This window comes from Lepisma saccharinum, chromosome 19 (genome assembly GCF_977018435.1).
Source record: "Lepisma saccharinum chromosome 19, izLepSacc3.1, whole genome shotgun sequence".
In the NCBI taxonomy this organism is placed as follows: domain Eukaryota; kingdom Metazoa; phylum Arthropoda; class Insecta; order Zygentoma; family Lepismatidae; genus Lepisma; species Lepisma saccharinum.
In genome coordinates this window covers 40,523,833-40,549,969 of record NC_139247.1, presented here as the reverse complement: position 1 = coordinate 40,549,969, position 26,137 = coordinate 40,523,833, and the positions used below count along the sequence as shown (strand labels likewise).

The window sequence follows — 26,137 nt, the reverse complement described above, 5'->3', positions numbered from 1 at the left end:
ATTATTAAAAATAGGACGCATAGCTGTGGACAACGAAACTTTCTGAAGCACACAGACTTCTGTCAGATGCAGATGTAGGGTCAAGACACAGAAAAACAAAAGCATAATATTGTTATGGTTAGCATAAAACTGTTTAGTATGTAATACAGAGGCAAAGTAGGTAACACAAAATAAATGTATGATTTCGCCCTTTCCTTTCGGTTTAAATTGCCTTTAGAATTTATTTACCGTTCAATGATGAACGACCTGCCTGATGCAGATAGCATCCAAGCCTGGTTATCGACAAGTATATGGCCCCATAGATCTAGCTTTCGTCACGAACTCCATACCTACAACCATAGACGTAACTTGGGAACTAACTTTGCACTCAGAGAACTAAATGCATCATATCGATTGATACACCAGAATGCATCGATTGATGCACTAAAGTGTGTTTTATGGTTTCTTCAAAGAATCAGATTCACATTTGATGCATTTCGGTGCATTTTTGTATGTCGTGAAAGTGCATCATTTGATTCAAGTGAGGATTTATTTCAGTCGATGCATCAGTTGATGTGTTTTGATGCACCTCGCTGCACCACAATGCATATTTTTTGATGATGCACTTAAACGTTTCGTCTGAGCTTCATAAACTCTGTAGCTCACACTGAACGTTTAAGTGCGTCATCCAAAAAGATGCAGGAAGGTGCATCAAGGAACATCAAGTGATGCATTGAAGTGCATCTCGATCGAAATAAATCTTCACTTGAATGAAATGATGCATTTTGGTGTTTCGTTCACGACATACAATAATGCACCCAAATGCATCAAATGTGAATCTGATTCTTTGAAGAAGCCATAAAACATACTTTAGTGCATCAATCGATGTGATGCATTTAGTTCTCTGAGTATGGTAAACCTTACTCATTAGCGTACACCTTCTACTTTCGTCTCGTTTACATTTATTCTTGTAATTTGACCATTACTCCTGTTAGTAGACCAACCAAAGACCAAAATGTTAATGAGAGACGCCCACTCATACAACAAAGGCACCAGTGACGTGCGGTGATGTCGTCACTTGGGGTAGCAATCAGTGGCGTGCTCAAGAGAGGTTGGTGTGGGTCATAAACCCTCCTCCCTCTTATAGGGCCCAGTATTCCTAAAAATATAACGTCAAAGAAAGGAAAGGATTGCAAAATGGGGAAGGACTACTGAAAAGAAGCACACGTTAATCCCACCCACTTTCGAAAATCGTCAAGATGATACGATAAAATTAATAAAGGGACAAACACAAATAACACCCCTGCCGAGGTCGAGGTTCGAACCCAGAACTCTTGGTGTCATAGCGTGCAGTGATAACCACTCCCCCGCGGTTGGTTGATTTGGTGTCTAAGTCCACTTTATGTACATAAAAGCTAATTGGAACTGGACCTACAGTGGGATGCGAACCACTATGTGCTTCCACCGGGTACCGATCCGGAACCACTTGCACTTCCCCCACGGAGGTCGGCCGACAACAAGGATGAGTGGAAAGCTCTAACTATTCGGATAAGTCGGTACAGTAAACTGCATTTTTCCTCAGTGGTAAATTTCAATTGGATTTTTGAAACACCGTATTTGCATATGATTAACGTTTCTTAAAAAAAAAAAAAAAAATGTATTGCTTGATTTCCCTAATTTCTCCATCTCACGATCTCGTTACTGAAAGATCCTAGCTCGAGCCCTGGCCTGTGCATGAGTGATCCTTTGTAACCACTTTTCATCCGTTTAATTTAATCAACGTTCATCGTCGTGGCAGAAGTTAGGTAAAGTGATGGAAAAGCAACGCTAAAGAAAGGGGGGAGGGGAATACAAATAATTTCCTCCCAGTGCATCTGCAGGGCAGAGTTCTCTGTTTATGATTGTCCCTCGTGACTTCCATAAGCTACTTATCGCGATTAAATCAATGCAGCAAGAAAAAGCGATTGGAGGTGGCAAGAATTCAATATATTAGAGAAGATAAACAGGTAACAAAACACACTTTTTTCTACTTTCTTGAATGATATTCATTTGGCTTGTTGAGTTCTGGGATACATTTTTCATTCCAAATTATTTCATTATTCGTGGCAGAAAGGTGAAGGAAAATAAACCAAACCAACAACAACAATTAGAACACGCGTTTTCTTGCCCAAATTAATACATCCGTATTTATGATTGTTTAGCTTACCCATTTTTTATTGGAGGCCAAATTATTAGTATATTTAAAAAAAACACTATTAAAACGAGAGCGTGAGCAAATATTTGTTATTTAATCATTATATATTCCATATTTGAGAAAAAGATAAAAGAAACCATAACATTTTTGTCAGCACATAATACAAGTAAAACTACATCCCATATTATACACACATATTGTACAACGTTTAAAAGGTTGTGTAAATACAGAGAACATAAGTACTGCGGAAATTTTCCCCTGAGTTCTTTAGAGGATTTACAAAGGAATCGAAGGGAAACCAATCCCCTATCTGTCCTATAGGAGATAGACTGGAGGACCTGAAAGCATGGGTTTTCAACCATAGGAACGGGGGTCGAGGAGCAAAGGAGGTAGAGGCAGAAATCTTCCCTTTCTCTTCGGGCGGTTGTCTATACCTGGAACTGGTAAGGCGGAAGAAGAGCCAGCTAGGGTATCCAGCCTTGCCAGCTGATCATATCGAGGGACGAGAAGTGCGTGGAAAGAAGTGTTGCATATGAACTGAGGCTTCAAGACAATAAATATTGTAATTTGAAAATATTTAGAGATGTGAGATTGATTAACCTATCTCTGCTAGACTAGCTACTCCTCAGTGCACGTCACTGAAAGGCACGCTTTAGACGAAAGCATATTCCTTAGCATTTTTCTTAACATGGTACCAGTTTCATCGGATATTTTGTGTTTTGCATGTTTTGTACTTACCAATTGTGTATTGCGGAACATAGTTCAAGGTGCCATTATGCTTTTTACACAAAAAAAACACAATTTTTCACATAGAGGGTATTTTCTTTGACTCCTTTTTTCGCTTCCATAACACAGAATATGGCGGGTAAATCTTGACTACCGTAGTGGGCATGCAGTGTTTCCAACAACCTTCACCGAAAAATACCTACTATCGTGTTTGTCACTTGTGCAAATTGTACATTATGCACGGGTAGCTGACGGATAGCCCAGGTACTTGACGGATAGCCCGGGTAGCTGACGGATAGCCCGGGTAACTGACGGATAGCCCCACGATCCATACACGGATAGCCCCACAAACCATTCACAGATAGCCCCACGAACCATTCACGGATAGCCTCACGAACCATTTCCGATAAGGTTAGGTTATGTTTGGTTACGTTAGGCAAGCATAGTAAAAAAGGGGGGTTTGAAACACTGACAGGGGCTTACGTCATCAAACGTACGCAAAACCTACATCGTAGGGCAAACAAATGAAAGCAATGGCAATTGTGCGTCGGGTGCGATATTTCTCTTGAAAAATACATGATTTCCCGGTCAAATATATTCCACGGTGAAAGAAAATACCTAGACGAACGTTGTAAATCTTGGATAAACTCATTTCCGTAAGTAGTTTCTTCTGTAAAAATGTGTCTCCGATGTATGAAACTGTTACCCTTAACATTTGTGCCATGACCAAAGTGCTACCTTGAGACATGTTATGGCATTTCTCAAGGATAGATCCCGTCCTATTTCCGTAGTATCTTTCGTGGCATAACCAATCAGAAGCGACCTAAAGATAAAATTATGCATTTTTATGTTAAATAATACTTCGCAGATTGCATTGCAGTAGACACTCCTACCGAGTATGGCTGCCTTCTGAAGCAAGGAAAAGTTATGTTTTATCTAAAAATCCGCTCGTGATAACACACTTGGCTTGCTTGAGAGTATCGAACCGTTCGGAGTGTGTCCTCACAGGTTTACTTCACATTGGACTTGCCCACTTGTTTGCTGCCTCTCCTATCTGACACGTTCTCTATTTCCATTTCCCTAATCTTTCCGTATTTCTTTCTTCTTCCCTTTTCGTCTCTTTCCACTCTCTCGTATATTTCTTTCTCCTTCCCTATCTTCCTCTCTTCCAGTTCTCTCTACATGTCTTCCATCCTTCTTTCCCATCTTACCACCTCTCTCCGTTTTCTCTCTCTTCATACTGTCTATCACTCTTTATTTCTCCCTGTCTCACACTCACTTTTCCTTGCCACGACATATCTGGAACTGCAGTACTGCATATCGAGGTGTCTTTATATTCGCCTAAGTAACGTTTTTACTTTCTCTCAACACAAAAGTATTTCATCTTAAGGGGCAGACAAAGTGCAGAAGTTCATTTTTACACTCAAAGTCTTCAATGATGACAGGAAGCATTTTCACCACTATTTTGTCATTATAAACAATGAATAGTGCATAAATGTACAGGGTAACCATGAAGTTCCATTCAACAGAAATGATAGAAGCTGTCTATGGAAGTTCAGGGATATCCACAATTTCGCTATCGATCTTTCCTCATTTCTCTTGGATGAGTTCGTGAAGACGGTCTTCATTATGTAGTGGCGGCGATAGGGGGTACGAGGGGGGCACTTTTCGCCACTTTTGTCCCCGCACTATGCTAAATCTTATATACAAAGGGAAATGTACTGTCTTTGCCCCCCTCCAGTTGGCAACTTGCCCCTCCCCGGTTTTGGAACCCAATCGCCACCACTGCTTGACAGCATTCATTTTCATCTCATCTCCCGATTTGAAGGCCAAGCGCGTGAAGTGGTCGATGTCACCACAAAAGTTTCAAGGATTCGAATCCCTCCTGGGCATGGGTGTTCATCAAATCATCCTCATCGTCACGATTAGTCAAGTGACAGAAAACGGAATTGCGACGCTACCTAACAAGAGGACACAAATCGTCTTCGTCTCTTGAAAAATACCTAACACGCGTTCCTGCTAAAGTATGGACGTTTTCTTTATTCGTTTAGCTATATATATATATATCCATTACATATATTCTCATCCTTACTACGTGACATAACACAAAAAATAAGTCATTCATATTTCTACGTATTTTATTATAAACAGTTTTCTCACGACATACACAATTAATGTACAACAAGGAAGAATCACTTTACACGAAGCACAACGCTGCACAAGTATGAATTATTACAATATGATATTTATTTACAAAATTTTATTTTTCTTTTCATAATAAGGAATTCACTCTGCAGTACTTAATCCACCAATATAATTATTTACGATTCAGATGAAAAAGCAATTTTTGTTTTAGAATGTTACCAACCTGAAGAAATTTATATTTATATAATCCTGCCACTTCAAAACTTCGTACTACTGTATTTGTAAATATCTCTCGTGTGTGGAATGTAAAATTCATTTGCAATCATAAGTACTTCACGAGGAGCTTAATTATTAAAAAGGATTACCCGCAATTGAAGAATATAGCAGTATATGGCACAATTGAAAGGATACACAACTAACGTATTAAGTGTGATAGTGATACATACTTTATCATTATATATTTCCATGTGTTCGTGTCAACTCATACAGAATTTTTGCTTGATGACTTGATATGCTTGTTTTTGCATACGGGAATACACTGAATATATAAACAAGATGCACATTACACTTCACTGTAGTGTACAACAAAAACATATTGCAGGAACAAGTTATTTTCTTTTGCGATATTTTCAAATTGAATGTGAAGTCGGACATAAACTTAGAATCGTGTCTTAATTTTCGAAAAAAGTAGCAAACGGAAAGTTCATTATTGAAATTGTTGACTTTAAGTTAAACATATAACATTTAGAAAATACACTTTGTGATGAAATAAACTTTTGCATGAGCACTGCACATCTGAAACACCCACCTCTCATTCTGAGCATCAGAAAAGCATGAACAATAATATCTTATTTTTTGGACATTCACAAACTGCGTCCAATAAATTTGGCACTCGATATTGTATGTTTTAAAAATGCTTTTCTACCACAAAGTATGTTACATTAATAGTTTTCACTTTTTGTGCAACTTGATTTATAAATCCAATGCCATTATTGTCTTTACACTTTCTAATAAACCTTCGTATGATTCCTTACTACACATGAATCAGTATTGGACACACTAATCCCAGAAAGACATAAAAAGTTATTTCAAAATGTTAGAACAAATGAAGTATATTTGGTATTCTGTTCTGGAAAACAAATATGCTATAATATAAACTGTTTCTTGTTCACATTTTGAAATGGTTAATTAAAATTTTATGTTGTGATTTTTTTAAAGAAGTAAACATGTAGTTCTTTGAAGTACAAAGTACTTCAGAAATATTTTAAACATATTTAGATTCTCCATGTCAAATGTATCTTACTTACACTGTCTTTTTTAAAACTAACATTTCACTTAAAACCAAAAGTTTTGCATGCTTACAGTGAAAACAATAATGAAACTACAATTGTATCTGTTTTATGAACAATTATGACACATATTTTAGGCTGAGATGTAATCTGTGAATTTAATCAGTTATATTTCCTAAAGAAATTAAAATTTACAAGGCTAAAATTCTCAAATTATAAATGATTTCTACAAATTTGCAATGCTTACTGGCATCCACATGTTATTCATTTTGTGGTTCAACATATCTTTCATGTGGTGTTATTGTGAATTTAACCAAACATTATAAGTGCACAGTAAATTTGAAACCAAAGTAACCAATATGCATACTGATGATAGCCAAATCTTTCAGCTTCTTCAAGATTGAGGAGGTGTTGTCACTGCACGGAAACTGGAGAACGCAGAAAGTAAGTTATATTTCTATTAAAAATATTTTAATTATTCCTCAACAGGAATGTTGCAAAATGTATTTTTATCAACATTGATTCATCTGTAGATACAATTTTTTTTCATGGATACTCCTTAAAAGACAGAAGAGTGTATCCATGCACTTTGGGATACTTTATTACGTCATCTACTTCTTTCACCTTGTGAATATCTTGCGTTGCTGTTAAAACTGACGTAGAGGAAGTACTGTCACAAGCAATAAAAATGGGACATCTATACCCTATCCGAGCTAACTGTGGAGCAATGCCTCGCATAGCGTCAGAGGAGCGAAGGAAATCTATTGGCCAGAGCGAAGCAGTAGACACTTATGGGAAGGCTGGTAACTCCAGTCGCTTTCTCCTACTCCACGCAATTCCGTTCCTCTTACGTGTCCATTGGTGGAGCCATCTCGCGTCACTCCTTGCGCAGAGACTTGTTTTCGTTCATTAGACGAGGCACACAGCCGCAACATGCGCCTAGGACGCGTTCGCGTTCTCTTACTCCAGACATTCCGGAAAATGAATATAGGTGTCCAATTTTTTTTGGGCGGTGACTATACACTTCGATATGTGTACACACGTGAAGTCCCAGATATAGTATATGGGACAGTTACGTAGGATATCTTAATTGATGCGGCATAATGATACAGCGGTAAGGCAGTGTCATGCAAATGATCCGAGTTCGACATCTACTGCTTGTTCGAAATATGGGTTCCCGCTTACTTTCTCACCAAATACATATTTGCATCCGGAGCATGTTACTGAACATGTCAATCTTTGCTCAAGCGGAAAAAAAACGGGCATGTACTTCCACATGTACCCTGTACGATCCACGTATATGATCATTTCGACAGACTGCTGGACAGTAAGATGAAAATATGATGAGGATAAAATAGGTTAAGGAACAATCCATATATTTTCTTCTCTTACATATATTGTTTCGACCTAGCCACCCTTATTACTGTATTAATTATCTTGATATCCTTATAATCAATTGGTCATTAATTGATTCCCTCAAGAGTCATATTTCTGTGCATTCTGATCCGACTCTAAACTGTAGGTTCAGCCCGGATTAGCCGACTGAAAGTTGATTTCTAACCAGTTATTTTAAGTCCACTTTATGCACAGTAAGGCTAATCGGGACTGGACCTACAGTTCAAAGTGGGATCCGAACCACTATGTACCTCCACCGGGTATCGAAGCCGGGACCCCTTGATTACAAGGCGGTGACGCTACCACTGTGCCATCGGGGAGACCTCGAATCAAACATGTACTTACATACCGCTATAATGCCTGTAATATCATGTTTCTTAGTAATATGAACCACAGGATAATATTAAAATATATTTTCTCTCTCACGAACTCTTTTTTTTATTTGCACACCCCCTCCTCTTCTATATTTTGCTCCTGGTATTTCATCTTCCAAGATTTTATTTCATTCTACCAGAATTCTTTAATACCTCTCTTCATGTCTATTCCGGAATTAAATTCAGTCAACTCTAACACAAGACGTAACATGCTCGCTCTGTGATGCATCTGCTCACTTCAAAGTTGCTTGCACAGTGAACTTATAAAGAAGAAATCGCCTCCCGAATGGTAAGTTAAATATTGCGAACAGAAACTCAGGCAAGGATATTCAGTATACTGTGTATTCTCTGTGTGCTCCAGTTTCCAGTGTGGCAGGATTATTGTGGTTTACGTAACTTATCAGAACTTAATTGGCGTTAGCAATGGATCCTTTTCGTTCAGTGATGCAGAGAATTTGCGATAGATGCACTAAGATGACTACCGGTTGTGTACAGTCCACTGCAGGTCGACACGAGGGGGGACATGGGAGGTCGTACCAGTGACCCCCCGTTGGCGGCGAAGAAAGGGGACATTCCGGGGAACAGTCCGAAAGAAGGGGGCAGCAGCGGGCGCGCACTTAGCCTCAGCTTCTCCAGCTCTGCCTCCTGGAGCCTCTTGGCCTTGGCCCTTCTGTTCTGGAACCAAATCTTGACCTGCGTCTCCGTGAGGTGGAGGGACGAGGAGAATTCCGCCCTCTCTGCGATGGAGAGGTACTGCTTCTCCCGGAACTTCTTCTCCAGCGCCAGAAGCTGCTGCGTCGTGAACGGCGTCCGTGGCTTCCGATTGGGCTTGTGTTTTCTCAGGGTGCATCGCACGGGCCCGGGAAGTCTAGGAGGCTCGTTCTGTTCTGGAAAGAGACGCCAGGTAACATTAGACATTGAATTCGGAAGTTCAGGCATCTAAGTTGACTAAACTAAGCATAGTCTACGAAAGATAAATAAATAATATACAAAACCCCCAAAAGAATTGCAGTAGAAATGAGGCGTTGCGGATACAAAAGGCGAAATAAACAAACGCACATTGTGAGGGAAATGCATTTCAAGTTGTCAGGCACAGTGCAAACTCCACAAAAATTTTGGAAATCACGTATGAAACATTCCGATCAACTTTTACCAAGTTTTTGTGGAGTTTGCACTGTGCCTGACAACTTGAAAAGCATTTCCCTCACAATGTGCGTTTGTTGATTTCGCCCTTCGTATCCGCAACGCCTCAAATGAACTTTTGACCATGGTGTTCAACAAATTTTAGATGGAGGCGAAAATGGAAATTTTCATAGTCTCTCTCAGCTTCTTTGTGTTGTTCACTGAACATACAGACTTAGCCTTAATCATTACACCGAATAACACAATGTTTCATTGTGAGAACATGTGGGCATTGTTAAGACCCACGAACACCTTTGAATATCAGAAAAAGTACTTCCTCTTTGATGGCCACCAGTGATTGTCAAAAGTCTCATTAGTACTTGCTCAGTAGCAAGATCACATGCTAGTTCAGACACCACATTCTGTAAGTAAGGTAGGCAATTTCAGATAGTTACTATGTCACGTTGTTGCAAGCACAGGAAGTGCTTTTTTCACTGCTTGGAGATGCAAGTCTCAGTTTCCAGTTCTATCGGATCCATGTTCTAGTTAATGTATTGCAAAAAGGTTTTCGCGTTTCTTTACTTATTCTACAAGTCCTTTTTAATTGTTTCAAGTACGGTTTCAGATGACTAGAATAATGATATTTATAATAGTGATACTGATTCCAAATACCCATTATCATTACTAACCATTAATAAACTGTAGCTTGTCTTCGTGTTATTACAGTATAGCAACGTTAAGCAACTATTATTTACATGACTGCTTGAGTACAAGCAGTATATGCACAATGTCTCCGTACAACAGCTGCGTGGTGTCAGATTCCTCCTACAAAAAAAATATGGACGGTCGAATTTGCGTAAAATTTAACAATCCCTTTCTCCTTATGACAAATTCCCACACATGGATTTAGGAAGTAAGTGTAGAAAATAGTTTTGCCTTCATTTTTCAAGATGGCGGCGGTTTGGTTCCACTAATGGATGTTAACTTTGGGTATGTTACTCTGCACATTTTCGAAAGTGACGCTAAAAAATTCAGCTCTATTTCAGTTTTCTACGTCAAGTCATAGCCTTCCTGAACTAGTAAGAAAAACAAAAATGTATTTAAATAAATATCTGTACAGGTTATACTTTTAGAAAACGTATATTGTGTAATTTACACCTATACTAATACCACCAATGTCAAGACACACTTTCTCGTTCAGTGATAACCCGATGAGGTTTGATGTTGCCTTTATAAGATTACGCATTTCAATTTGGTTATTGGCCTTGCGTTTTTAAATCTTGGATTTGATGATACCCCATGCGAATAAGTCCAAGGGTCAGTGGCGGCGATTAGGAGGGGCGAGGGGCCAGTTGCCCCCCCCTTTCGCCTCTTTCGCCATCGCACTATACTATGCTAAACCTTATATACAAAGGGAAATATACTGTCTTTGACCCCCCCACCCCAGTTTTGGCACCTTGCCTTCCCTTCGGTTTTGGAACCCAATCGCCGCCACTGCCAAGGGTTGTAGTAGAGAGCATGGATACCATACTGACAGTCCAAGTCCCGGCTCGATGCAATTAATGGTTTCCAAGATATTTGACTTTTGAACATGGGTTGAAAACAATGCCCTGATGACAAGTGATAAGTGTGGTCGGGTAGGGTAACTGTCGTCCCCAATGTTTAGAAATATCTACCTATCTTCTTCTGGGAAAGGTTTTAACGTATTTATGAATACACTTAAATGCCAAAGTTTCAACGAACGTAGATACGGACTAATATCCTCATGGATTGAATGTACAGATGTAGCCTTAGTCGTGGCACTGAATAATACAAAGCGTCATATAGTTACCACTCATCAGACCATGATGCTGAGTACCTGACATATTCAATATGGGTTATATGTTCTATAACTGACATGCAAGATTGACAAACGTTTTGCAAACTCAGAACAAAATTACAGAGCAGTTCATGCAATAGAGAAACCAATTCTCCAACAGTGCTCTTCGAAGCTTGTGAATCGTTCCTGTTAGCTATTTCCTCCGAGCTCGATTTCTCCCAAAAGCAATCCAAGCTTCCTCGATAAGATTGAGATCTGGTGGATAAGCTAGACCACCAGCACGGTGCCATAGGTTAACAGTATTCACAGATAATCGTGTTAGACAAGAAATTATTTTACAGCACAAAAAATTACATGTACAGTCACGGACACTTCTGGGTTGTAGTGCTACCATTAGCTGCCAATGGGACTGTTACAACCCAGAAGTACCCGTGACTACACTATGAATGCTCCAATTTTCACCACTCGTAGCTACATGTGCATAAAAGTATATCAAAGTCAGCCAGACAGCATTGCTTCTGCAAAGCATGAAAATTGCATAATATAAAAATATGCTTTCCTAATTTGAAGTTTCCTTTTCTTATTTATGAGCTCGACAGAATGACCCGTACCTCTTCAAGTTCGTCCAATTCGACCGATTCGACCTCCCTTCTCCTCACTATACTCTCATGGGCATAGTGTGTAGTATGTTAGTATCGTAATGCATTTTTATTGTTGTATGCATTTATGTTACTTTACTTCGTTTTTCTTCTCATTTTGGCCATAGACGACCTCAGGGTTTTCTCGAGGGGATAGATGGGACACACTAGGCATATTTTCTCCCAAAATAGTTACCTCTTCAAAAAACACTACTTCAGTCTGAAGTCATCATATTCCAGAAAAGCTCTTATAATGATTAACATAAATTACTGTGCTACCTGGTGGAGGCACATAGTGGTTCGGATCCCACTTTAAACTGTAGGTCGTCCTGATTAGCCTTACTGTGCATAAACTGGACTTTTTAAAACACCAAGTCAACGAATCACTCAATTTATATGTATTGTGGGAGGGACTCCCCCCACCCCCTTTAGGAGAACCAATGCAGGATCAGGAAAACATGGATATAGACTACATTGAAGAATAAAAATAATACTCTCCAGTTATTTATAATAGTGATGATTTACTATTTAAACCTCAATCCAGAAATAAGAGCCATTCCTTTCAATACAATAAGTTGAATTCACACAGTGGTCTTTGAATTTCGAAGAAACAGAAACTATATTAGCACATTGTACAATTTTCTATGTATTCAAAATATGATAAATACAGAAAAACCACGAAATTTTTAACAACTTCTGGTGACCCTTATTCTAGAGACACCTGTCACGGGCTGCTAATTTAATAAATAACTAATTAACTCAACTAACTCAACTGAACTGAGCTTAGCAACGCAACAACGAAGAATCGCTCGCCTCACCTGCTGGGCGAATTAAACATTACATGAAATATAATACGGTCAGGATAAGTGCCTAACAGTCGGAGTTACCAAGAATAAACCTAGGAGGATATGATTTTAAATACCTGAAATGACGTTACATAATACTACGGTGTTTCTGAATATACACATATATTAAAGCACAGATAAATACACATTACATCTTGCCCTCTTTCACTCGATCTCACATTCATTCTCTCATTCTATGGCATATTGCGACAATATGACAAATACAAAGTTAGATTATTTACTACTTTGACCATACTCTTGCTATGTCTTGGCTACATTGCCTTTTACAATTTATCTTTTAGGATTTTAAGTATAAAGTGAATAATTGTTCCTTGTGCGAACCCCTTCTATCTTTTCTGAAGGTATAAATATATTCAACGAACTATTGTTTGCTGTTAACATAAACTCTCATCTTTAACATTTTTTCCGTTGGAAAACAGATGTCTAGGGTTGACATAGCACTGATTTAAGTTAAGCAATGATTTGATTTACGCAGATTCGCGGTAGATAGTCGTCATCTTTCTCACACACGCACATGGTTGGATCTTACCTTCGCTGCATTCCCTCTGACCTGGGTTGGGTGAAAGTGGTCCTACAGTTCTGGAAGACATCTGCACTCCAGTGTTGCACTTCACGGTTATCCTGGTTGGCGAAAGTGGATCAGTCGGCAGCTCCATCTGACCTCATCGGATCCTGGATTCACTCGTTCACTTCGCAGGGACGTCCAGGACGGTACACGCCCACTGTCGACTCCATACGACAACTTGCGCAATAATAGGTCAGTTCTTCGCGGTCACTCGTAAGTACAGATACGTGACTTGGGCGATGAGACGAACATACGCGATGAGCCATTCGCGGTTTCACATGGATATCAAATGTTATTAACTTTCACTACTTTGGACGTTGTTTCGGACGATTGACACGGGTGGACTTGTCTGGCGTTATTCTCACATAACCACACGTATGTGCACGGATGCGTTGACGGCAAGGGGAGGAGGACCCCCTGGTTCTACTTTGCTCTACTCCATGGCTCTGAAACACTCACTCGAGGAAAACAAATCCAGACCACGAGTCTGCTTGCAACTCGCAGCTCGGTCGCGCGTAGCTCACACTCTGGTGGCGATTGTAGGCAAAACTGTGGCAAACTGTCTCTCGCTATTCCTTTTATTCCGGATTTGAACGTAGTGACGCTGTACCCTCTATGATCAGGTGCTTGTTTATTGTTTCTGGTGCTTTGACCGTTGTCCTCCTATCCTGGCCAATGCTCACTCAGGTCCTTAACCCCTGGCAGCAGCCCCTCGCGCAGAGATTAGGCTAACTCTTCCTCTTTTGTATTCAGTCACGAAAAGCAGGAACAACTCGGTAGGGTAGCTTCTCCCTTTCAATCCAGCGATGAATCTTTAATAATTCATAACTCCCGCAGTTCTGTTCTGATTAGGCTCAAATCTTGGAATCAGTACTTTCATGATGTGTTCTTCCGCTGGTTAAAATCTCATCCAATTCGGTCCATTGGTTAAGAAGTTGCATTTTTCTTGCTATTCCCATAAGAATGCATGTAAATCCGAATTCGGGCGAAAAACGGTGGTTGAGCAAGCTAGTGCTGGCTAAGACAGTTCGGTAGACACCTGTATTCGCGACGGATATTAATATTACCAATTGCAATTAATTCCTACTAACGGGCAATTAGATTAATTACTTGTCACTCAATATTTGACCGTTATACACCTGGTGGTGGTAACGAACACTACCGTCGTATCATCATCTGTGTGTGCTTTTCTGATTACTAGGCTTAAAATTTGGTCGAATTTATTTATTTTCTGGTCAAGAAAGTATCTTTTATTTATAAAAACTGTTTCCGTCCATTTCAGAAAAGAATCCGCGAGGTTTCTAGTGCGTGTTTTCGCCTATTTCCGTCACAAGTGTCTATTTCTTCCGTTCAATCAGTAGCTGTGATTGGGTGCCAACACTAGAGGGGATAGTTTGCTTTCTCTTTTTACAAAAGTCCATAGTGTGGGGCCAAAAAGTGGGAGGGCACTACCCCCACGCCCCCTTAATCTTCGCCACTGTCATCAATTATGAAATTTTCTTCTATTGCACTGTGCATAAATTGTTAGTTGCTGATAGCTGTAGTGGAGGAAAATGGCGACCAGAACAGCGAGGGGTTGGCTAGGGGAGCTGAAGCCTACGGTGCCATTCAAACCTTTTTCTCAAAAATAAATATCAGAAAAATAAAATCCTGGCTATTCTGCGCCGCTGTTTCTGTTTTTCTTTTTTTAATGAAATTGTTGCCATTCGCCGACTTTCTGCCATAACGGGATATACAGGGTGTCCGTATTGAAACGCCACACGCATTTGATGTATCCAAATGAATTAAAAAATAAATGAATATACATAGTCATAAAGTTTCTGTGCAAGACAGTAATTACTGCATTTAGTACATTTCTACATGCGGCCCACGAGTCGCACAGAGGATGTCCACCCTATATTCGATTTCCCCCCAGGTTGCCTGTAGCATGTGTGGTGTGACTTCCATTGGCAACTTTAATCCTTTCACGAACCTGTTCCATAGTTGTCACTTTGGTTGAATACACCGTGTCCTTGACATTCCCCTGCAATATTGGTTGCTAACTTGAGATTTAAAGACAAATTATTACTTCGAATTATTTCACCACCTGCAATACAAAACAACACCACCAGCTTCCTTTCGTGTAACTATTTCCAATTTTCATAGTTATGCTACCATCTACCACTTGGCATGCAAAACAAAATCGTCTCATATGTTCATTACGAAAATTTCAAATTAGGGCATTCCACTCCGGACGCCCTGTACATTCTTAAATATGCTAAACTCTTTTTTATAACAAATCAGAAGTGCAGAACTAAGAATCTATATTATTTTTAAAATTGCTTTTCTTTGTATCCTCATTTAAAAATGTGTAGGATTGTATAGGTAAATATCACAAATTATGACATTCAAAAAACTCTTAGAATCACATCTATTAAATAATGAAAATTAAAAATTTGACTTCCCAAACTAAGTAGCAGGTGCAGAGAGAGGAGAAAGTAAGGCACAGGAACAAAAATGATCATATGTAACATATCAGGTGAATTATGATTAATTTAGACAGTTTTGGACTATGTTTGAACGTAAATTTATGGATTTGCATGTACTCGCGTGTGTATAAGAACGAGAATGTGGGTGTAATATAAACTGCGTTGCCTTTTTGTTTATGTGTGTGAAATGGTGAGCATGAGTCTGTGTTTGCGTTTATAAACGATATATTTTTCCTTGTACTTAAAAAAAAATAATTTATACAGTAAAACCTCGTTAATCCGGACTAATGGGGGGAAAAGTTGACCGGTTTAACGAAAGTCCGGATTAACTGAAATAACCTTAAGAACAGTAGAAAGTACATTAAAATTCCTTATATAGCAATAAAACACGTTTGTTATGGTATATTTAAAGGGCATAGGCCTAAATACACTATACAGCAGAGGCGAAGATATAGTACAAGCAATGCAAGCCCTGCTTGCATAATTCGAATATCATTTAATGTACTTAATGTTCTAACAGTATTTAGTTTCCATCGCACTCGATTTCGCGAAAAAATTCGGCCGCCAACTCCCCCAGCAGCTCTGTAGCAAGCACCAGCCTCAATGCTTGCAGCCGTTCTGCGGGAAAATAAGGCCTCCGAAGGAGTCACATGGCGAAGCGTGAAATTCAGGTGGAACCCGTCCACAAAGCTTCTACAAAAAGCTGTACTTTCCGAGCTTGCGTGATTCCCGAAAATAGCCGAGTTCAACCGAAAGCAGAAGGATTCATCTATGGGTACGTTGCCCGCAAAAACTAGTAACGAATATTTGTCTTCATGAACACGTAAACAAGATCGCAAATATAATAATAATTGTTAGTCATAAAATAACTAAAAGAAGTTATTATCACTGTTCTAAATTCCATATATATCATATTATATTACAAATTATTTTAGATTTCGCGAAATGTAAAACGCGTAAAAAAAGTTGACATTGGGAGTTGGGGCAGTGGAATTTCTGCACCCTCGTGAAGAGTTTTCTCAGGGAGGGAGGGAAGATTGGACGGACCTTGGTCCTGCACCCTGCTTCCTGATCGGTCCAGCTCAAATTACGCCAGAAGTGTTGACCGCTACCAGTGTTTGCAACTGCCAAATTATTTACGCAGTAATTCAAGTGAGCTCTTTCACAAATTTTACAATCAATAAATTGACTGCTCTTGAATAAAACTTGGGGTGAAAATAAAGCTATCTGAGAAAGAACTATCTACTGATATTTGTACATGGCATAGAAGTAAATCGTATACATTCTGCATATTATGAGCACAAGAATATGTTTTAATGATTGATTGATTGATTTGTTGTTTTAAGTTCACTTTATGCACAGTAAGGCTAATCGGGACTGGACCTACAGTTTAAAATGGGATCTGAAACACTTGTGCCTCCACCGGGTATCGAACCCGGAACCCCTTGATTACAAGGCGACGAGACTACCACTGCGCCATCGGGGAGGCCCGAATATGTTTTAAGTTCTATTATTATGACGCAAGTGGTGTTCCCAGGGTCTTTTTACGGTCCCCATTTTGTCATCTTTTCCTTCCTTTGACGTTTTTTCTTAGATATACTGGGCCAAAAGGGGGTTATGTCTACCATCCCCCCCCTTCGCCCCGGGCACGCCATTGAATGACACTTTATTACTTAAATATTAATGTACATACTCGTTCTGCTGAAATGATTCTGATTCCTCTGCGTAATTTTTATCTCCAAACTGATATATCTTTCCTTTGTGACGGATAAAATTAAGGAAATAGGTTGGTATCACTTTCTGTTGTTTCAGAGATTTTCAAATTGATCTTGTGTGGATGCTTGCATTTGCAGTTGTGGAAAGCGCGTGGGATAGTGTGAGTGTTTGTTGCTTCGTGTTTTGTGCTGTGAATTTATCGGAATGAACGCGTATTTAGGAACGGTTGATGTGAAGTGCGGGTGTATTATTGAGCAATTGAAAATTGCTTCGTTTAGCTCGAGAGAGATAAGTGTTAAAATGAAAATCGTGGAAGGGGGTCGACCAACAGCAAGAGTTTGAAATTTATTGTGGTGAGTACATCGTCTATGCATGTGTTTCTTTGCTTTGAAATGATTTTTTTATTGTTTGTGTTTAACTTTTTATTTAGTGTTTAAGTTACTCCAATGCGATTTTTAGGGTGCCCAAAAATACTAAATTACATCATGCAGCGTAAAATAAACAAATGATTCCCATTTTTTTTTATCTAAATCGGTTTGGTCACCGTTTGACCATATTAAATAATAATGAACAAATAAAGGTACTAATAAGTAAGTAAGAAATTCCGTCTCCCTTTAGTCGTATGCGGAAAGTTCGCATATGCAAAACGTTTAATATCATATGAATAACGTTACCTGATTTTTTTTAAAAAGTAAATGTGACGTTTGCGGATCATATGGTTTATTTTTAGTACAGTCACTTTATTACGATATTTTGACAAATCCAGCGACTGGGTAAATGAGGCTATAAACCTTGAATCTTTCCCCTCGGCATGTCGTTGTACTACATGTTTTGTTGTACTGAAACATTGCTTGCCTCCTTCGTAAGACTACGCTTCGCTACTGCTATACAGTACAGTAAAATGTAAAGCAATACTGTAGATACAATTCAGTACGTACATACGCGATACCCGTATTATGATGAAGTTGACTTCTAGCCACATTTAGAACCTTGCATTCTGTTTTCCTCTTTTTTTTTACCTGTCCGGATTAAGCGATTTCCGGCTTAATGAAGTTTTACTGTATTTTAAAAAATCTTTCCTTTATACGTTATGTGTTAGCTGTAGGCAAATGGTTAAGTGTAAGAGATGGCATTAATTGAAGCCTTAACTTCACCATGTACAAAAGCCGATAACAAAAAAAATAGAATGTCTGTGTTTGGTAATGCGGGGGGGGGGGGGGGGCACAAGCCTACCTAGAGCGCCAAAATAACTAGCTACGGGCAATGATGTGTGTCTATGCGTAAACAACGATAGTCTACATTTTACACGTAGACTATCTTATACACGTAGATTACGTAATCTATGTAAACAACACGGCAAAAGGTGATAACTTAGCAAAGGGCGCCATGGAAGTAAAATAAAATTATACTGCGTGTCAGTTGCTGATGTGCGAGGAGAACTTTAAATAGTCTTTCTTCCAAATTCGAACAATTTCTCACCTAGGAAGAAACCTAATATAGGAAATATTCTAGTGTTTTATGGAAAAAAGACTAATTTTGCCTCACGACTGCCATCTGTTGTTCTTTTTTGCATACTATTTATCTTCTTCCATAGTTGATGATGCAAGAGAAGAGACAATTTGTTGTAAGTAGGATTCTTTTCATTTCGTTAGGAACCAATATAGTTGAAAATGTCACTTTCCTTTCATGAAACCCTTGAAAATTAATTTTAATGCACTTTAGATTGTCTACGTAGTCTATGTAAACTACAACCCAATGTAATCTACGCGTAGATTACGTGTAGACAACGCATGTAGACGTCATCTTATAGTCTACGGCACATCACTTGCCTGTGTTCTCTATCTACTCATTGCTATTCAGAAACCGACTATAGATTTGTACCTAACCTCTTCCTGCAAAGACGCTAACAATGCGTAGCGTTAAACAGAAGCGGGGGCAAGAGTTGAACATTAATTCGGTCTTTTCTTCAACGTTCCCATCAACCTTATTGTATACATGACGAAAAGACATCATAGCCGTGACGTCAGATGTAGCTAAGCTCTTTATTAAACGTTCCTTATCACCCATCACTTCCTCCCATTGTTGAGAAGCGGGCTATTCAATTATTGTATTCGACAGGGCTGACTCTCACAATTACTCACGTCACGGTGACAAATTAATTGAAAAAAGAAACCCGAGGAACAATTGACCGCGTTGATTTATAGTTTCTAACCGCTGACGAATTGTTGTGGATTTGCACTCATCAACAATTGAAGTTCAGTTGGAATTGCTTAGATAACAACTCATTGTTCGAGGCGATTCGACAATCGCATGAGGACGGAAAAGGATAATAGATTTTTTTTCCTGTTTTCCAGGAATTGTTCAAACATTGTTTATAGGTTTTCTTAATTATTTTTTTAAAGGCTTGTTCGCAACAATGGATAACGCTATGGAAGCATTGTTGTGAAGAAGAAAAGAAGATGTGTATCCTGGTCGGGGATGTTTTGTACAAGATAAGCAAACGGCGAAACTTAATGACACGTGACGAGTTTCCTTCATTGTTTTTTTTTAACAGAAATAATTCCGAAACGAAGGAGAGATGGGAAATTAAGCTGTAACGTTTAATTCGACTCCAGTAATTGGCAGTGTTTGCAACCCTGTGAACTTTTCTCTGAATTTGGAGTGGTTTCTATCGAAACATTTTCCTAGAATGTTGTCTGTAGGGACGTTGTTTGGAAAGTTACTTTTTAAAAGTAGCTAGGTTTCAGCCATCAAAAAGTAACCGAGTTACTGTTACCCATTTGAGAAAGTAACTTAGTTACTTTCACAGTTACTTTTTGCTTGCTAAGATAAAACTCATATGTATAACATATTTCATGCATAAATTTGGAAGAGCCTGCCTCCGTGGCGGAGTGTTGCACATGGCGCTACGATGCCAATGGTCCCGTGTTCGAATCCCCGCCTGGGCATGGATGTTTGTGAGTGTCCATTTATCAATTTCATCATGTCATTACTCATCCCATCTTCGCAAATTAGCCAAAAGTTGCGCAAAAAACGAAGTGAAATGAGGCAAATCAATAAATAAACAATAGATAAATGGATTTGGAAAAAGGTTGTTCCTTTACTTCAATGAATACGTTAACAAGTCAACTTTTTCCTTGCTTAAATGATAATTAACTTCATATGAAGATCTACATTTTTAAAGTAAATCGTAATTTTGTCAACTACTTTTAAACCAAGATGTGGCATGTCCAGGATGATAGTTGTATAATGTAAACTATCTTATCCTGAGTTATTGTTGCTGAATTTGAGTTCATTTTATGTTTATAGAGGCTAATCGGGACAGCGGGGTCCGAACCAGAATGTATCTCCACCGGGTACACAACTCGGGACTCCTTGATTACAAGGTAACGACGTTACCACTTCGCCATCAAGCATGAACCTTTTTACAACCTAAGTGTTTTAAACTCAATATAGATGGAGCATATGCTGTGGTGATTTTAGCAATAAAAGTATAACATTGTTCTCACAATATAAATAACTATTCAGACTAACATTTGCTTCCAAAATATTGCACAATCTTGGCTGAAGAAAATTTCCTCCTATTTGAAAACATAAAGGAAGGTAAGTGTTAAAATAGCTTTTGATTCCGTGAGTGGTTACTTGAAAGAGTTACTGTTACTTAGCTCCAACTAGTATCTTGTGACTATATTACTTGTGAGTAGTTCCTTCTGTAGATTGATACAAATTGTACACATAGATTGTACAAATGGGGAAATGCCCACTTGAATAAAGAAAATCACACACTTGATACGAATGAAATAAGCCATTTCGTACATGGACAGTGACATTAAAAAAAAAGAACATCAACTCTTAAAAAATGTGAAGTAGAAACTTGAGATTATTGATTGATTTGCTTTATTTTACTTCGCTTTTTGTCCCACTTTTTGACTAATTTGCGAAGATGGGGATGAGCGATGATATGATGAGATTGATGAATGGACACTCACAAACATCCAGGCCCAGACCGGGATTCGAACCCCCAACCCCTAGCGTCGTGGCGCGATGTAAACTTGAGATGAAAATAGACTTAAAATTTGAAGGCAAATTCTATACCGCGTTTGTTACAACCTGTCCCTGTTCCCGCGCTAGCTGGTCGCTGGCTTTTCTCCGTGCTGGGGAAAGTCAAAGCCAGGCAGCCAATTAAAATACGCAACGTGGCAACCGCGTCTACGTAAGCGCCTCTCTTCTGGCTTCCATTCGCTCCTCGCTGCCCAGCAGACGATTTTTTCCTCGTTTCTCATTGGCACCGAAACTGTCGAGCGATCGCTAACGCGGGAAACGGGACAGGTTCTAACAAACGCGGTATAGAATAGAGAAGCATTTGAAAGAGAGGCACTTGAAGTGGGAAATAAAATTTTTGGTGAAAATGGAAATAAGATTCTTGGAAGTTGAAGATCTAAGACACGAAATAAGAGTTTGGAATTAGTGTTGCCCACGAGACGAGACTTTGGCCTGTCTCGTCTCGTGGAAATGCTGTCTCGTCTCGAAAATATTCGTTTGTCTCATGACACATGGTCAATCTCGTCTCGTCTCGAATTTTTAAAAGCCTGTCCCGTCTCGTCCCGTGGACAACACTATTTGGAATGTTGAAATGGAACTTCTGGATAGAGAAACAAACATTTTTGAAAGTGCTCAGAAGGAAACTATTACTAACTATAGATGAAACATTAAAATGAGTTTCGTCTGAAGAACACCCTGTCAGAGGGTGGAAACGTTACGTTATATTTTTATACTATAAAGGTATGCCTTGGTCAGCATTTTAATGTTTTATTAACATGGAAACAAGGCTTAACAGTGTAACTATAGATGATCCTAACAACTAAATCATGACGAGATGTGCCAAGAAAAGAAACCTATCTAATCATCAGAGAACAATTTTTATGTAAATACATATTTATGTATGAAGCCGAAGTCAGTTATATTTTGTATTATCTTTGTACATTTGTACATAATATGGTTTCGGCTCATATTTTACATATTTTAAATTATTTTTACATATTATTTCCAGGTTTCAGAACATTTCTCAACATATACTCCACAATCGCATAATGTGACCGAAAAAGTTGGTGAATTTCTTCCTAATAACTGGCAAAGTCCGAAGCGACGCTTAACAAACGAATGTTTACGACCTCTTTTACACCCTCCAACTGCGTTCATTACAAGTTTTCTGCCATCCGAACAATAATTTTACACCTCCCAACTGATTCTTTCTGCTATTGTAAAACACTTGAAATTCCTGTTCATTTATAATTGTTGTCAACAATGGGGAATGAGGGCTCAAGCATCAGCTTCTTGTTGTTGCAAACGTTATTTCGGCAACGTTGGAAAAGAGTCTTAAGGCGAAGAGGGACAATTACGCACCAGGCATGCATTTATTCCAATATCGTCGGAATGAGCAATGCTACTAAAAAGATCTCCGCCAGAAATGAAGAGTATGAATTTCTCCCCATGTGGCAAGTGGAAGCGGTTTCCTAAGTTGATTATTAAGCCTTATACGATTTTTGAAAAATATGATGAATTAGTATTTACCGAATCCCATGTATTCCTTATGGGACATCAACTTCAGCTTCAAGTTACGGCTCATCAAATGGGAATTTCGACTTTTCCTACTACTATGACATAGTTCAACGTGTCCTTTTTCCGTCCATGTACTTTTCTACGTCATCGGATGTTTGATATTCCCAAGAGAACGAATAAGATAATGGTGCAATAAGCCTAGTGCATTTCTCCTTGCCTCCTACAGCCATCCTGGCAGTGTTGCCAAAACTGATGTGCATAATAGAGCTAAATGCCACCATTAATATAGCTAAAAAGGAATTTGAAGGAGCTAGATTAACGAAGGCTTCATAAGGTGCCTACTAGGGTAATTTTAGGTGTCAGAGGGGTGGGGGCGCTGCTATTACCGTTAGCTTTAAAGTGATGGCAATTTATTCTTAGTTTTCACCCCCTAGATTTGGCAGCATCACCCATCTCACTAATCCAATGATGTTAATATAAAATCGAAAATAAAGGGTTCCCGGATAACAAAAATTGTCATCTTCATCTTAGCCACAGCGCTATATATAAAAATACATGGGGAGAAAAGAAGAGGTGGGTGACGCAGCCTATAGCTATACGAATATCACGTCACGTGCAAAATGTACACTCATGGCAAAAGTTGGTATTTATGGGCCGCAGCCAGTGGTGGCATCATAGTGGGGCAGAGGGCGGGTGCCACAGTTCAGTCAAACGAGTGCACGAAAGAGCCAGATCGCTCCAAAAGAGCGAAGTTGGCAACAGTGCTCAGCAGCTGCCCCAGCGAGAAAGACCTAGGGGAAATTGTCCCTCCTCGCCTTAAGTCGAGCAGCCCATTGCTAACCACACCCTCGCTACAGTCAAGGCCACATTATTGTATGGTGTCGAACTGTGGGTCTTGGGGGGGGGGGGGGCAACAGAAATGGTAAACTGCGTACAAGCAAACTTTCTAAAACAAGTTCTGTGGGTAGGAAGGGGTACGGCACGTGCGGGGTTCTTAGGGAAATGGGAAAGTATAGGGGAGGAAGTAGATGCAAGAATGAGAGGCTTCAAATATTGGGCAAGACTGCTAAATATGGGGGATGGAAATCTAAAAATACTAGTGATACAAGCGCAGAACATTGACCTAAAGGAACGCCAATGGGTAACAATGATAAAGAAGGAACTGTACGCCATAGGGCTGGGGGGGATTTGTTAAGAAGGAGTCGAGGGTAGGGCGGGCATGCAGGAAATGGGGATCATACGGGACAGATTGGAGGACATCAGCAAACAAAACATTTTGGCAGAATGTGCGGGGAAAGTATCTTTAATTACGGCACAAATCATGGACGGGGATAGGCAATGGGGAAGGCGAAAATACATAGACGTGCGTGGAGCGAGTGACATGACGGGTTTGGCATGGTTCAGGCGAGGGGGTGGACACAATTCAAGCTCGTGATAGAGGACGGGAGTGCAGAATGTCCAATGTGTGGGGAAGACGAGACGAAATTCCACATTCTCCTCCAGTGCAAAGAAACAGCAGAGGCTAGACGGAAATACATAAGGGATATGAACGGATCAAAAATGTAGGGGCTAATGAGGGCCATTGCGTGGAGGGAAATCGTTGGAAGGGACGAAACTCAAATAAGGGACCTGGGAACCTTCCTACATTACGTCTGGACAAAGAGAGCGAATAAGTTGAGGAGGGACGGGAGTGAAAGTGCCTGAGAGCGGTGTGCAGAAAGCGGCTTTTTGACAATCTAGTGCTATAAGTGTAAAATTATGAGAAAATGAAACAGGTTGATAGATTGTAGTGAGAGAAGAACCCACAATTGGTAGAAGAAGAAGGGGAAAAATCTTCATTGATGTATGGAAATGTGTGTACAGCCGCAAAGGCTCATACTGAAATAAACCTATATTCTATTCTATGCTATTCTATTCTACTAGTTGCTCGCCAGACAGCAGCGCCAGAAGCAACGATTTTTTGGCACACGGACGGGATTAGCATCTGGTTTCCCTTCAAGTCAGTCACGGTAATACAGTAAAACTTCTCACCTCTAAATTACTGACATTTTTTAATTCTTCGGCAGAAATACACGGCGTATAATGGCAATATTAGTTGGTTGATTTGGTGTTTTAAGTTCACTTTATGCACAGTAAGGCTAATTGGGACTGGACCTACAGTTTTAAGTGGGATCCGACCCACTTGTGCCTCCACCGGGTATCGAACCGGGGACCCCTTGATTACAAGGCGACGACGCTACCACTGCGCCATTGGGGAGGCCTAATGGCAATATTACTTCTTAATAACGGACGCGGACACTGAAAACTACCTCCCCAACGCAAATAAAACTTCTTAATAACGGACAGCCTGAAAGGAAACGGCCGCAATTACTGGAATTCGATACAACAATGGCCAGTATTTCGAACTAGCGCGCGTTGTTTCTTGTTACACGGAACGTATTTCCTTGCAGACAGTAGACAGTATTCTTTGTGGATATCTTGAGAAGTGTGTGTCACTTTTGCTACGATGTCTCGGAAACGCTGAAGAGGTGAGGAAGTTAGAGCATTACTTTTTAAGAAAACAGATGAAGAGGGACTCAGTTTAGCAGTGAAGCACATATTGAAAGACAATTGTAGAGAACTTTAAGATTCAGAAAAATATAGATGATTATATTGGACAAGCTGGGTCTGGCCAGAAATAGTTAGAACCTATTGAAAATGAAAGAGCATTTTGAATGCAGTAATTTAACAAAGGATTACACTACGTGGACTGTATTTTCTTTTTTGAAATTTGTAATGTATGTAGGGATACTTTAGTAAATTTAAATTCACCGTATGTAGTACAATATTTTGTTCCTTGAATTTAGGAGAAGAAATACGTACTGTAATATGCTTATCCTATTGTGTAACATCCTACATTTTTTCTGAATAGCGGACACTTCTTAATAACGAACATTTATTTTCCCCGAGGCCTGTTCGTTATTGAGAAGTTTTACTGTAGTTACAATAGCGAGACTGTATTTTATGTTGCTCGTACAGTGTCTTATCTAATTTAAAAGGTAATTTTTTAAAATTTTGTTCATATTTAACTCCATATTTTGATGAAAATAAATAAATATGTATATACATATTTAGCACATTTTTACTACATATAAATCCGTTCCCTGCTAATCACTATTCTTCGTTACCTTTAACCAGTGATGTGCCGTAGACTATAAATTTACGTCTACATGCTTTGTCTACACATAATCTATGCGTAGGTTACATTGGGTTGTAGTTTACATAGACTACGTAGACAATCTA

General features: G+C 39.3%; 1 protein-coding gene across 1 annotated transcript in view; it reads right to left on the bottom strand.

Annotated features, from left to right (window-relative positions):
• Positions 1 to 8,191: 8,191 nt before the first annotated feature.
• LOC146003001 (homeobox protein MSX-2-like) overlaps positions 8,192 to 26,137 on the bottom strand; it is an 84,558-nt gene continuing 66,612 nt past the window's right edge. Inside the window, exon 2 of the mRNA XM_083141161.1 lies at positions 8,192 to 8,989. Within this exon, the coding sequence (XP_082997287.1) occupies positions 8,541 to 8,989 (449 nt within the window). The 3' untranslated portion in view covers positions 8,192 to 8,540. The remainder of the gene's footprint in view (positions 8,990 to 26,137) is intronic.